The sequence below is a fragment of the Penicillium nucicola genome, assembly GCF_028828085.1.
Source record: "Penicillium nucicola strain IBT 29836 chromosome Unknown utg000010l, whole genome shotgun sequence".
Lineage (NCBI taxonomy): Eukaryota > Fungi > Ascomycota > Eurotiomycetes > Eurotiales > Aspergillaceae > Penicillium > Penicillium nucicola.
In genome coordinates this window covers 2,627,758-2,642,493 of record NW_026643134.1, presented here as the reverse complement: position 1 = coordinate 2,642,493, position 14,736 = coordinate 2,627,758, and the positions used below count along the sequence as shown (strand labels likewise).

Genomic DNA, 14,736 nt, shown 5'->3' with positions numbered 1-14,736 from the left:
ATTGGACGCCGAGGCAAGTGGAGGCGGGAGGACTGTTTATCCGCGGACGTCATGTGCCCTTGCCTCTCACATACTTGCAGCATCTTCACTTTGGCTTCATTCAGAAGTGTTCGCAATTCTTCGAAGAGAGTTGAAATGAGAAAGGCATGTGACACCATGATTCCATCATCTAGTCGTGCTCCCAACTTCTTTACCTGCGGGGAAATGCCACAGTGAATCACAAACTATCAAACACCTGCGTCGATGTCTTCTTCTCAACCAATACAAGCGCTGCCCCCTGATGTGATAGCAAAGATTAACTCATCAACTTCAATTTCTGACCTGAATGGCGTTATTGTGGATTTGGTCAAGAATTCCTTGGATGCAAATGCACAAACAATATCCGTGACAGTCGACTTCAAACGCGGTGGTTGTATAGTTGAAGACGATGGAGATGGAATCCCTCCAGCTGAGTTTGAAGAGACAGGAGGGCTCGGTAAAGCTCACCGTATGTATGCAGGTCTTTGCGCTATTTCCTTTCTGCTAACACCTGCGTTAGATACGTCTAAATTCAATTTGAGCGGCTCGTTTGGCCAGCGTGGGCTGTTCCTAGCCTCACTGGCCTCATTGTCTTTGTTGAGTGTCACCTCTCATCATATGCAATACAAGAGCACCAACTCAGTCATATTGCATCACTCGACACCTGTTGCGCGGTTGATTCCTGTGCCGCCGTGTCAAGAGCTCCGCTCTAGCAGCCATGGCACGTCTGTCAAAGTCAATGACCTTTTCGGGAACATGCCAGTTCGTGTCAAGAGTCGAGCACTTGCTCTTCAGAAGTCTGATGAGATGGAGCGAGAGTGGAATAACCTGAGATACTCATTGGTGTCTCTCTTGTTGGCGAATCCCCAGCTCTCGAAAGTGGTTGTCTCCGATGCCGAGAAAAATAGACGGATGTCCATTCGTCTTGGCGCTAGATCTGTGTCCGATTTACACGTCTCACACAGGGATCATGACTTCAACCTCAAGCGTATTGGCTCAATACTCGCACAGTCGGGGCTAATCTCTTCTCGACACGTGGAATCTTGGCATGAACTGTCTGCTTCGGTTCCTGATCTCACCATTAGAGCAGCAATTTCTCTATCACCCAGCCCAACTCGAAAATTTCAATTCATCTCGTTAGGAAAAGAGCCTTTGCTGTCACGCAGCAGCTCGAACCTATTGTACGGAGAGGTCAACAGGCTGTTCGCGTTGTCCGATTTTGGGAACCTTGAAGTTTTCTCCGACGCTATTTTGGAGAGTCGAAAAGATTCTTTCGGCAATGCGAGTACCAGAAGCTGGGCAAAGCCCATCAACAAGTGGCCAATGTTTTATATATGCGTCGACACGAAAATTGCTCTCAGACGGGACAATAATACACGTGAGCCTCTTCCGGAATCCGAGAAGTCAATTCAACGCATTGTTGATGTGCTCGGAGCCATGGTTTATGAGTTTTTGAGACAGCACAACATGCGACCCCGTAAAACCAAGCGGCAGACACTGTCATCGGATCGAACTCGGAGCATTGGCTCTACAGGATCCAAAGGGTCCGAAGTAGCCCATGACTCTATGCGCCAGGACAAGGCTGCATCAACCACTGAGGAAGCGTTGAGCGACCGCGTGAAATTTCCGTCGTTTCCAAGACCTCAATCCATCAATTCGGGACCAAGCTTCACCAATTGGTCAAGGGTCAAAGCAGCCAAAGACCAAAGGGTACATTCTCAACCTCTGCCAGCTCAGCATTTGGACGCCGAGCTGAGAACGTGTGAGGGTGAGAGACCATTGGATACCTCAACTGGGTCAAGAATAGATCGAGACAGAGATTGCACAAATTTCACAGTTTCGTCCGGTCTGCCTATGTCAAAGTCTGCGGAACAAGATATAACGAGACGGCAGGATGATTTTGATGGCCCATCTGCAGACAAAATGATCACTTGGCTTGATCCGCATTCGAAATTGGCCTATCTCATAAATCCTCGCACGGGTCAAACAAAACGTCCTCGACAATCAACACTTCAGACATCTCGCTCCACGGACTCTCTTGGTACCTCATCGAAACTTCCAACACAGAGCTTTTGGATGGAAAGCTTAATGAAAGCATGGGAGAATCCTGCTTTTATTCGAACGGAAATTCCTATACCAAATCTGGGTCTAGATTCAACCAGTGAACAGAATCGGCCTACTTCACACGATTGTTTCAAAGGTATTGAGTCTCTGGAGATGGCACAGGTTGCAAAATACCGAGGTAAGCTTCGACGTCGCGGCCTCCAAACCGCAGAGGTCATTGCCCAGGTGGACAAAAAGTTCATTCTTGCGAAAGTAAATACTGCTGGCGAGAAGCCTGGGGAGGATCAGAGTTCAACCGATGCTCTGCTCTTAATAGATCAGCATGCAGCGGATGAGCGATGCCGAGTTGAACAGTTGTTTGGCGACATGTTCGTCTCTTCTGGTACAACAGTGACTCCGGATCAAGGAACCAAAGTCCGAACTGTTCAGATGGCTTCTGTGGCATTCGAAGTTTCATCCTCAGAGAGTCATCTTTTCCGAAAGTACAACAGTTTCTTCTCGGGCTGGGGTATCCTATATACGACCGAATTGAAGACCAAATCTGCTGCCGAAGTCACCATCCACACTCTCCCTGCACTCATAGCTGAGCGCTGTCGCCTTGAACCTCATGTACTGCTTGACTTGATGAGACGTGAGATTTGGTCAAGCGAGGAGAATGACAAGAAGCCATTCCGGTTCAAAAGTACCTTTGCCACTGAAGAGCTGGGATTGGACTCGGATCTGTCTGACTGCGAAATCACGACGCTCACACCCAAAACAACATCCTTCACTTCTCATGCATGGGTTCAGCAGATGAACGGATGCCCAGACGGTATAGTTGAACTTCTACATTCTCGCGCCTGTCGCACTGCTATCATGTTCAATGATCATCTGAGCATCGAGGAGTGCCAAGCTTTGGTCGCTCGGCTGGCTCATTGCGCCTTTCCATTCCAGTGTGCGCATGGGCGCCCTTCGATGGTCCCAATACTCGATCTTCGTTCCTTTTCCAAAACTGCCGCATCCCTGCCATTGCATTTGGATACCAGGGCAACGGCTTCTCGCGACGAAGAACAGGATATGGATTTCATGCAGGCTTTTCGGTCTCAGTACAGTATTTAACATAGTTCTCTTGGTCATTGGCTCTATACAGGCATATCCTTCCGGGCAGCTTGGACTTTAGAACTCCCGATATTATATCATTGGATGCCACGTCTACAGGGCTAAGTCTGGCAAATTCTGAGGCTCGCCATATTTGCACGGTTCATCGTAATAGTAAATTGCGGCCTCTTCGTCGCCAGCGTCCTACAATACCGTAACCGCACACAGACTTCGTCTTTTCGTGGATGATCTATCGCTTCCCCTCTCCCAAGGCCGCAGCTCGGAATGTGTTGTTGCCCAGCTGCCTAACCTAACCCTCATAGAAAATCCCTCATGGAACCCTGGACATGATTTTCTTAGTACATATGACTGATCACCTCCCTTCGCCTTGGGTCACATGGAAGAAAACGAAATAAATCTTCCATTTCCAATACACATTGAAACACAGAGATACATGAACGCACCTTGTGCATTCAACACTGCATTCTCAGTCGCTTTACTTCAAAACAATTGGACAACTTGCAGGCAAGGTGCATCCTATTTGCCAAGTTTGCATCTACTAGAGTTTGCATGACTGCATGAACCAGCATGAACAAGATACATCGTGCATAAACCATGCATGACATGAAGAAAATTTCGTTCCGTCCTGGGCTTGCAAGGCTTTGACGCCTTCTCTGTATTGACCACTGCGGTCACTGGCTCTAATACATCACATGTCTGACAAGCAGATCGTCCACTCATATCTGGGATTCCCGAAATAATCTTGCTTTAGTTCGACCTTGGGATCTGTCGGATGCATCCCTTGTATCCCGATCTGGGGTTTACAATACTGTACTTACGACTCTGTTGTAAGTTGACCGTACACACACACACAGTACTTGTACCGAGGGCTTGGAAATGTGGCGTAGAGTTTATGCAAGGATCAGCCACTAATAGAAATAGAATCTGATGGAATGCACTGACAGCTGGACTGGGCTTTTGATCTTCAATTATTTGCGTCATGGTTCAATCTGACTTTTGGCTGGATCGGACACTATACAAAGCTTGTTGGGTTTATGTGACGTGGTGAGTTAGTTGACCGGAATTACTTTCGAGGCTCGAGATATGCTTGGCACTTTACAGATACTAGTACATAGTTAAGTTACTGTACAGACAATTAATGTTAGGTAATTTCAATGGCCATGTTCACATACAGTCTCCACTGTGTTTGGGAACCTCTCGTAGTAAGTGGGTTCATAGATACAATACGAACCACACATAGCCAAATCCGAACATTTCGGGATTGTTTCAAAATCAGAAAAAAGAGCCATTTCGATTCTTCAGAACACCATCTGTCCTCTGCTCTAGCTCTAAGCGAAAGCCTGAGTTTCAATTATTAGTTGTACATAGAAACCCACGGAAGAAGAGGACATGCGTACTCCGCCAGTATCCGATGAAACCAGCACCCCAAAACAGACACATAGCCAGGTCCGAGTTCACTAGTACAACAAATTGAAATCATTACGAGATCATCCATCATGCATAGTAACATGTTCGGCACGCAAAGATGGGCACAGCAACCAGAGTCAACGACCCAAGATCAAGAGTCACTAACAAGCCTTAGCGTAGTTGCTAGCGAAGTTTGATCACGATAGTTGATCCGATATTGATTATTGTCAGGTGATGGCGTCGAGCGATGATCATGTTTATTCGTTTTTCCGAGACTTCGCCTGTTTCTTCTATAGAGTTTGAGGACGTGATTGTTTCATGCCAGTCACTCACTCGACTTAGTACATCCATGGACGTACGTAGTAGTTGAATTCCTCGCTTAGTTGCCCAGGGACCCAATTGTAAACGTGACATGAATGGTAATTTCCTCACTTTACGAACCATAGCGGCTGAACTGGATTTCTTCTTAGATGAAATCACTCAATGGTATGGCCATTGGACAGGTGATCAAGATTAACTTTGACTTATCTCTAGCTAGAGTCGATCATTACTTATTGGTGCTTCCTGAGACGTACGAGACTCTTGATTTAGCGTTAAGTTACTGTCTAGATGATCAATAGTCCAAATGGTGGTGTTTCACCAAGCAAACAAGCTCTCAATGCTTAAAAATTAGTAACTTGCTCCCAACTAAAGCTCTGCGGGTCATGTATACGCAAATCCAACCCCAGCCCAGGATTCGGGGCGTACAGTACAAGATCAAGACTTTTTTCAAAACTAACTAAACTAAGCGTGATTTGTTTCACGGGACATCGAAAAATCACTCTATGGAGCGAGCCAAACCTCACAGTATCAATCATTGATTCCATTCCAGTTCCACACTTAACCACAATCCCAACGACAGTAACCAGGTATCCCAGAACCTCTCATTGAATCAACCTTTACATTATCATGAATCGAATGGAGATATGGGAATGCCGAACGGAATTCAGTTCCTACTGCATTTCTTATTTCTGATACTTGTAGACGGATTACGAAGTCCTATAGCTGGTTCCCGAGCACGACAATGGGCAAGGCCTTATGTGAGATAGAAGTACAGTAAGTGATGGGTCATTGAGACATGCCCTGCAGGGTCTTTATTGTCGATGTTCTGTACAATGATTTGGACTTTTCTTCGACTTGATGTGTCGTCGGGTTCCTATGTGAATGTGCTGCCATGGCGATGATTTGGAATAAAGTCTTCAATGTGGCTTGTTTCCGGGCACGCCTTCCGTCGTATGCCGCTTTGTGGCGTCTCCGCCGGTGAGCAGAGTACGGAGGAGGACTGGACATGGCTGTTGTATTGACTGGAGTGTAATCTTACTGTACATTGTACGGTGGAGGGTTTGGGAGGTGAGGTGTCAGGTTGCTGTAGGACTTCTACGGCTACAGGCAGTCTACAGAACCGTACTGGTGGAAATAGATGATTGAATCAGTAAGCGTATTGCATTGCAGATGGCTTAAAACGAGCTCCTGTACAGAAGCCGCGAGGCTAACAAAAGTCCTGTGTAGAGGGAATAATCCGAACCAGAGAGAGAAAGAAAACCCCTTTTTCCAGCCCCCCAGGGTCCGCCTTTTTCCCCCGTTTTCCAGTTCCCCGACCGAAAAAGAATACAGATATAACAGAAATTAAGATCTCACAGTAGAAAGAAACACAAAACAAGTAAAGGCGCTTGGTAAAACTCCATGTCGAATGCCAGATCCCGTTCCATAGCCGCTTTTCGAAGGCTAGATTCTCGTTGAGAATAGCGAAAACAAAGGATATCAAAGGCGCCGCCCAGAAATAAAAAAAATTGTAAGCTGAAGAAGATGGTTGGATATTCACAGATCGCAGGTATGATGTGGCGTTGGGGTGAATGGAATGATGCAAGCGAGCATAGTAGAGCAGTGGGTTGGAAGGGTATGGAATAGAGCACCACTGAAGCAGGTAGGAGGAATAAGATAGGTAGTTGGGTCATCAGTCATGAGTTGGTGAGGTAAAAGATAGGTTTAGAGATTGATCAGCCATGGGTTGGAACGGACTTTGCCTTGGACTGGTTGGTCCAGGAGAGGAAGTCGAACTTGTCCTTGGCGTTGTCGAGAAGGGAGTTGTTGTAGTCGGATGACTGCGACTGGAGAGTGTTTGCGCTACGAGATGCTTCTCTGGGTTCGAGAACCAGAGAGCGGCGGTAGTAGTTTTGGGCGGTGATTTCACCGTTGGAACGCACGCGCACAAGCTCGTTCTGTAACCAAGCCTGGAGTTCGGGAACTTCGGTCAGGCGGTAAGGGATCTGGAAGCGCTGTAGCTCGCTGATGATGCGGGCGGTCTTCATGTGCTTGTCAAAGTTGATCACTGCCATCTCGCTCTCGTCGGTGAGTAGTGTACGGAGCGACTGGTTGCCGTGGTCGACGAATGTGAGGTCGGTCAGGTAAGTACCAACGAAGGGCAGGCAGGGAGGAACATGGTTCTGGAGGCGTTGACGAAGTACCGCGTAGTTGCGAGAGACATCGACGATGCTGCGAAGGTTTTCGAGGGTCGTCTTGGTCTTCTGGGAAACAATGTCCCATGTCTTTTTGAGACGGGAGATCATTGACAAGTTCAATGAGCAGATGATGGCCATGAGTGAGTCGTAGTTGTTCAACTCGAGACACTTGTTGGCAGTCTTGACCCAGTGCTTGATGGTAGTGGCACGCTTCTTGGGCTCTTCGAGGTACAAGATCGAATCAGCAACCAGATGAGCGAGATCTGTCGACAAAGTGGACATGGCGCGAACATTGACAGCCAGGGAGCCGGACTTCTTAGTCCATTCCGTGTCGAGGAGTTCCTCGGGGAGAATGGAACAGAAGATGCGGGACTCCTTGATGGTCAACTGCCGAGCAAGCTCAAGAGGATCAAAGTCAAGAATGCTGATCGAGGCTTCATTGTTCTTCCACGACTTGAGAAGGTTGGTCTCCTTCTTTCCAAGAATGGGGGAGGGCAGGGGAGTGTCTGGGTGGATGTATGAGGCAATAGAGGTGTTGGTCTTGCCAATGGATGAGACCAGGCGGGGCACAACGGGTCCATGAACTGCAGATACCTTCTCGCCCAAGTCAATGAGACGTCTGCCAGCAGTGGGCAAATCAGAAACAAGTCTCGTCCGAGCAAAGTGAAGGATAAAATCAAGGGCGATGTTGTCACGGTCGTGGCGCCAGTGAGACTCCAGCCAGCCTTTGAAGATGTTATAGACACGCAGGCGGACGGGTCCAGCGGCGTGGGGAGTATCCCCGATGTACTCGAAGCGTTCAGCGAGAGCCTCGGCGAACTCGAGCGGTGTAGCGAAGAGACGGAAAGTAAGGTAGAAGGTTGACACAAACATGGCATCGGGAGTGGACTGGTGAGCAGTGAGCTTTTCGATGAGAGCCCGAAGACTGCCACCCATCACTGAGCCCTCCTTATAGATCAGCTCGTGGGCGTAGGTCTTTTCCAAAAGGTGGGCCTCAGTCTCCTCGTTCTCCTCAGCAAGGGTCGAGTAGCTGATACTCTCCTTCAGCGAAGGTCCATGGAAACTTCCTTGGAAGCTGCCACCGATATCAGGTGAGGTAGCCCGGGTGGAGGTCTGCGAAACACCACTCATCTCGGAGTCACGTGCATGACTGTTGTAGGTGAAGCTGCTGCCATTGCTTGTCACATTGCGGCCGAATGATTCCATCAGGTCGGACTTGGCATGGCTTTCAGGGTATCCACTATCAGTGGATGAGAACGAAGCCAGGTTCTCAAGGTGGGTAGGGAGGATGGCTGAGTTGGGAAGAGAAGACAAGGCGGAGAGGTTGGCAGGACTGTTGGTGATGTGAGATTGTAAGGAGGATGGAGTGGTGGCGTCGGTCAGAGCAGGAGTGGGAGGAGAGTAGGTGGTGCTGGGGATCTGAAGAGGAGGAGGGGGAAGACGAAGCGAGATTTCCTGTCGCTCTTCTGGCTTTTGTTCCGACTGAATCTCAGTGTTTTCGGGGTCAAGCTCAATGTCTCCAATTTGCTCAAGCACCAGGCGAGCCTTTGCCACACAGTTGCCAGCAGCTCGCACACAATCTGTGGCAGCCTCAACAAGGCGCTTGCCTTCGTCTGGCATGAAGACCAAATCGTCGTCAGAGGAATGAGCTGGGCGGAAAGCATCGTGTGCAGCATGGACAAGCTCAGACAGCTTGTCGCACATGGACTCACGAGCCTGGTCTAGAAGCACACTGCGCTGGGTATCATGCTCGCAAACTGACTTGACTACATCAAGTAAAGCCTGACATGACTGCACTGCCTGCTGGGTGGTGACAACCAGCTCAGTTGATGAACGAGACTGCATGTGAAGTCCAAGGAACGACCCAAGCACTCCAAGGAACGCATCATAAGTGGTACCAAGTCGCTCTGATGCCAGATTCTGAGCACAGATCGATGCAGAGGGTCCCGAGAACGACATGCGATGAGAAACAGAAACTCGCTTCGTGGCAACCGATACTGATCGAGGTGGGTGGTCAAGTGAATCGGTCCTCGTTGAGGCTCTGCTCATGTCCATCCGGCTGCGGCTCATCTGTGGCGACTCCATCATTCGTGACTCCATGCGTGACTCCATGCGAGACTCCATTCGTGATTCCAGCATTCGTGACTCATTGCGTTCAGGGTGTTCAGTTTCGCAAGAGAAGCTCTCGGAAGCAGGCGTGGGCGGCATATCGTATTGGGCTCGGGGGTCGTTTGATTCCAATTCAGCGATAGTCCTGCTCAACCCAACCTCTTCATTCCAGACGTCGAGGAATCGAACTCCGCGGGTGACAATCTTGAAAGCCTTCAAAAGCATCTCATCGAGGATTCCCTCGACTTCGTCCTCTGATGGTGTTCCGTTGGCGACTTCCTGGAACTTCTTTGCAGTCTTCACCAGCGAAGACAGATCAGAGAGCAATGCCTTTCGGATCCTCCGCAGTCCATCGAATCTCCTTACTAAAGGTGAGTCTCTCGTGAGACATTCGGACTTTTCCTGTGGAATTATAAGCCCTGTGGTATGAAGACCGCTATCCCAAGGGTACTTACCAGAAGAAACCGAACGCCAGCGATAGGGCCCCTCATCAAATCTTGGTTTCCAAAGTCTTTCAATGATGACCCGCATCCTCCTCGAATGATGTCCCAGAAATCAGTCAAGGCCTTGAGCAAAGGGCGCATGGGTAATTGGTCGTATGCTTCGCAATAGTTCGTCGGTAGCCAGCCTCGATTCCCGGAATCTAATAGAGTACCATCGGCCCAGCCATTGGTGTGAACAGAGTGAACCAAGATAATGTCTCCCTGATCCAGAGGAAGCGTTACAGTCGACGGCGAAACGTTTCCGGCCGGGTGAAAAGGGTAAAAGGCGCGTAAGTAGTTGTGAAAGACAGGCCTCGGGGGCTCCGATTGATCCATGTTTGTTTGTGTTCCTTGTGGTGTTAACGGGGGAGTCATCTCCGACTGGCTCCAGGCGGAATAGAAACGACTCGGCGTTTGTCTGTCGCTTGGTTCAGATAAATTCGAATTGGATTTCGAGATCTTTAACGGGGGGATGTGTGGCTTCATTGATTCCATTTCTCGTCCGGATCGGTAGATAGAAGTCGTTCCAATGCGCTGGAGGTCACTGACCAAAGGCGTTTATTCGATAGATGCAATTGACATTTTTTGGGAGAAACCAAAGGACGAAGGACTGGCAGACAAGAGAATCAAGGATTGAGGGGAGCAATCGGATCGCCGAAGGCTGGGGGAAGATCCTATTCAATCTAGGTCAATTGACTGAGGCGAAGGGCTGAAATGACAGTATAGAGGGAGTATAGGGAGCGAATGTTTGGAATGTGCAAATTCCAAGGAAAGGAGGGGAGGCTTGGAATGCCAGGGAGGGGAGGACAGAAAGGATAAAAGGATAGAAAAGGAAACTTTGAGCTGCACGACACACACACACCCTCAATAATCAAAGTAATGAAATTATAAACAGTAAACAGACTTCCTATCGGGAGTCCGGTGCATCCACCTGCCAGAGGGATGACGAGTCGCAATAAGGTCAACCCTATACCAAGGGATGAGTGGTTGGGGCAATGCCAAACAGCCTATGAAGGGAGATTTGAGGAGGTAAGTGCACCCTTTCTATGGAAGATCACTGCAAGGAAAAAAGGCCGAAGTGGAAGTAGTGGGGAGAGAGTCCCAATTAAGCAAGGGTCGAAGGGATAAATGCTAAGTATAGCTTTGCAATTGCCACCGGCAGCAATGAAGCAAACAGCAGATTGCAAAGCTTTCAAAAAAGAGTGAAGTCAAAAACGAAAAAAAAAAAGCAGTTCAAGAGGAAAAGAGGAACTATGAAGAAGAAAGAGAGAGAGGGAAATCAGTGGAATAATAGTTCTGGAGTGAATCTTCTGGGACTCGATCGGGACGATCCATGCTCCACCGGTAATGGGGGTGTATGGGTACTTATGATCTAATGTGACGGGTATCGTACAGACCATACGCATTTATTTGGCTTTTATTTAGGGATTTAATCCAGAATTTCGGTGCCTCTGGTGCTTTGGCGGCTTCGGATGCGTTCGGTGCTATGGGGTTTGGCTCATTTCGGCCCTTATACTTTTATCGGCCAATAGTGTCGACTCGACTTTGTACATGCAAGTCTGTTGCTGTGCTCATTTTTGTATTCACCTGCTGCTCTTTCCTTTGCCCAACTGGTTCTCCATAATGCCAATACATCATCCACCAACCGAGGCTCCTCGTCCACTAGGCGGACTAATAGATGCTGGGCCCCCCAAGGTAACCCCTAAAGCACGTCCTTACATCTGCCGAACACAAATCCAGACCTTTCAAAAAAGTTATCCACCAAAAAACCTGCCCCAAACCGAATTCTTCATTGTAATTTGTTCAAAAATTGAAAACCGCCCACTCCGAGACCAATCATATTGCCACCCCGAAATAAATCCTGTGGGGTTAAATCAGACCAATGCATTGACCGTGTGCTGGAGCCTGCAGTAGGACGTGATCCATCATAATGTCTGGGCGAAAAAGAACGAAAAGGGCTCACGTTGCCTGTCAAGTATCTTCCGGGGATCGACGCCGCAGCGACCGGCCCCCAAAGTGACAGCAGCCATAAAACTCTTTTTTGTTTACTTGGGGGCATGGGCGTTTTCAACGTGATTCTAGATGAGTGCAACTAGCACAGTGGCTCTCTCAAGTATGGAGTACAGTAATATACTCTTAAGGGAAGTTTGTGTACTGTTTATCCACTTCCAGTAGGTCCCATAGCGACTGTAAACCCGTTAACAGTTTCCACTGCATTGACAACCAGAAGCTACTGAGATCTCCCCCTCCATTCTCTTCGCTTCCCCTCCCGCGTGGGGCAAGGACCAGAGAACAGGTTCGCGTTGGCAAATAGGATCCACAAACGTGAAGGAGAGCTTGCTTCCACGGTTGAAAAGGTCCAAACACGTAGGGCTACCCGAGGCTTGCATAGTGAGGCATAGTTACTAATGTCTAGATGCAAGTTCAGACCCGCCCCTGTCTAAGACCCCAGTGGAAATGTAATAATAGCCAGGGCTCGGAGGAAAAATGAAATTTGCGGTACTTTTGAACCACCGAAGAAAGTACGAATTATTTGGAGGGTTGAAGACTCAAAAACAGGTGGAACACACGTACAGTACACGACCTGATCAATGCGTTCTTTGAGAACGACCGGGGAAAAGAAGCTGATCCAAACCAAATGTGAAAAGAAAAAAAAGAGAGAGAGAAAGAATGAGGATATATCATAGGACAATTCCGTCCACAACTGGGTCCAGAACTGACCAGAACTAGGCAAATGTATTCAGAAACCCCCGTAGTAACTTACCCAGTAACGATCCACATGGCATGACAATGACAATATAATATGCCAGGTTCTCAAGTTCCATCACTCGCACGTCCTCCCCGCGACCAACTGTCTCGCCGAGCTGCATGGACTCGGTGATTCTGCAGTTTCCAGCCTCAATTGCAATGCGCAAATGCAGACCGAATTCTCCTACACGCGTGCATCAGCATCATTCAGTCGTCACATGCTCATTGCGATGTATGACTCGTGGAAGAAGAACACTAGCACGATAAGACTGCTATAGTTGGTGATAAACCCGTCGCTAGGGAAGCACTAATGTAGGTCAGCCAGCTGCCAGCCAACGACCGCGTAGGGGCCCTCCCGGCTGTCAGCCTACAGTAGTAAGCAAACGAAAAGAAAATACTCCGACACGCCACGCGCCTCGCCCTGGGTTGGGGGGACCGATCCAATGGCCGATGCCGTCAAGCTCCAATGCAAGCCCCCTCCACATTATCACATCATTTACATATTACATACAGTAGGGAGGAGAGAGAAGGAATAAAATGCGATCTGCAGACCAAATCTTGAATTAGGGGGTTTTTCCCGTGCTGGAGTCGGGCTCGAACCGTGGGAGAGAGAGCTTGGGTACTCTATCTGATACAATTTGGTGAGGCTTTTCACGGTCGCGTCAATACAGTACAATAGTGGACTTGCTCGAATTCAAGCCATAGCTAATCTGTTTGCAGGTTTACTTGTAGATCGCCTTTTTTTTGTTCAACCCCCTTTATTTGGGTCTTTTACGATAGTCGCACAATGCTACTCATCGCCTACTGTACCTGGACGGGTCCGCCCGCATCTACAGAACTCGGCTGCTGTCTGGGACTGTTTGCTTGTCTCATCTTGCGCAGTTTGCGCCCTTATTGTCTGTTGAATTTCGTACAGTACGGGAAGGCAGTACTTTAGCTCGACTCACTATTTGCTTGGCTTGCCGTGTAGGCTGCATCGCAGATGCGTACATCACTACTGGAGACAGACTTGTGCCCAAGCAGTGGGGCCTGCACGGCCTTTCTCCCAAAGGATGGAGTGTTATAGCCATTGTGATGCAGGCCCCGTCAGTTTTTGACAGGCGATCGACGGGGAAAGGTGGAATTGTCACATCTGCTTCGTCGAGTTCAGACCTTGGCTCCATACAGTATGTCCTATTTCGGTAGGAGTCTTCACGGCCCCGGGGGCCAGTCTGGATCACTAATGGTAAGTTGGACGGGATTCACTCCCTAGGTTATGTCTCTGTTAGTTGCCCCCGGTGTTTCATTTAGTCGGTTGTTATCTGTCGGTCTACTGTAATACGTTAGCTTTTGTCGTCGGCTTTCGTCCGGTACCATCTAGACCGGTGTGTCTTGGAGGTAGGAGATCAACAGGTGATTCGCAGAGTAGCGTGCCGAAGATACCAGCTTGGGAAGCTCTCGTATAGCGCTGCAGTATTTTCAGCCTCGTGTGCACTCAATTGCCGAAACAAGACAGTGGAAGCGAACTGGGGATTTGAGTCGATGTCTCGCATTTCACGTTGCGGACACGATCAAGGCTGGTAGCTGGAGTCAACAAAACATTTCAAATAAAACGGCTATGTTGTGTGAAGAGAGACGATAAGGGGAAATTATAGGGGCTCTTTCATTGGAAGGGACTTTCCATCGGGTGTAGAAGGTACGGAGAGGTGGCCTGCTCGTCTGATATTCCATGTTCAACGGATATCTCGGTAAAGTAATTGTGCATAAGATGATATCTCAACGTTTAGCCAGGTGATTATCATAATATGCCATTGCCAATAGGATAGACATATTTATGAAACTCTTTATTAACGCTCATGTACAAATTCTGCAGCACTAGGTCCCATGCACACAATCGGGTTGAATCAACCTCGTATGGGTTCTGGCAGGTATTCTAGCATACTCAATGTTTATTTGGCCTTTTCAACCGAGGCTGTTCATGCCGTGCAACCTCGTGGGCATGATAGTCGAAACAGATGCAGTGAGTGGCTGAGGCTGAGATATACGTAGCACCGCAGGCCTAGCTGCATATCAGACCCGGTAACAGAACAGGTACCTGCATTCGGCTGCAAGATCCTACTTCGAAATTGGAGAATCGGGTTTGATCGCAATAAGAGCGGTCTGGTGTCGCCTGTGATTAACATGCAGACCTCGGGCCAGTTTGCCTTGGAACTATCCTTGCTGAAATCGGGTGTCGCATAGAGCGAAGCTGTGGCTTTACCCCGCGAAGCCGATCGTGGATCTATTCTTTTACAAGGCATTCATAGTCTGATTTAGTTGGGGTTTTCAGCCCG

General features: G+C 48.6%; 2 protein-coding genes across 2 annotated transcripts; one reads left to right on the top strand and one right to left on the bottom strand.

Annotated features, from left to right (window-relative positions):
• Positions 1 to 243: 243 nt before the first annotated feature.
• On the top strand, positions 244 to 3,180 carry N7511_009536 (putative DNA mismatch repair protein (Mlh3); the record flags this gene model as incomplete). Its single annotated transcript, XM_057131913.1, has 2 exons — positions 244 to 487; positions 539 to 3,180. 2 exons carry the CDS (start codon positions 244 to 246, stop codon positions 3,178 to 3,180), a joined length of 2,886 nt encoding a protein of 961 aa, XP_056979901.1.
• A 3,443-nt stretch (positions 3,181 to 6,623) lies between these two features.
• N7511_009535 (guanine nucleotide exchange factor) lies at positions 6,624 to 10,171 on the bottom strand (the record flags this gene model as incomplete). The annotated part of the gene is made up of 2 exons (XM_057131912.1): positions 6,624 to 9,596; positions 9,650 to 10,171. The coding sequence occupies 2 exons, from the start codon at positions 10,169 to 10,171 to the stop codon at positions 6,624 to 6,626; spliced, it is 3,495 nt and encodes a 1,164-aa protein (XP_056979900.1).
• Between the last annotated feature and the right edge of the window lie 4,565 nt (positions 10,172 to 14,736).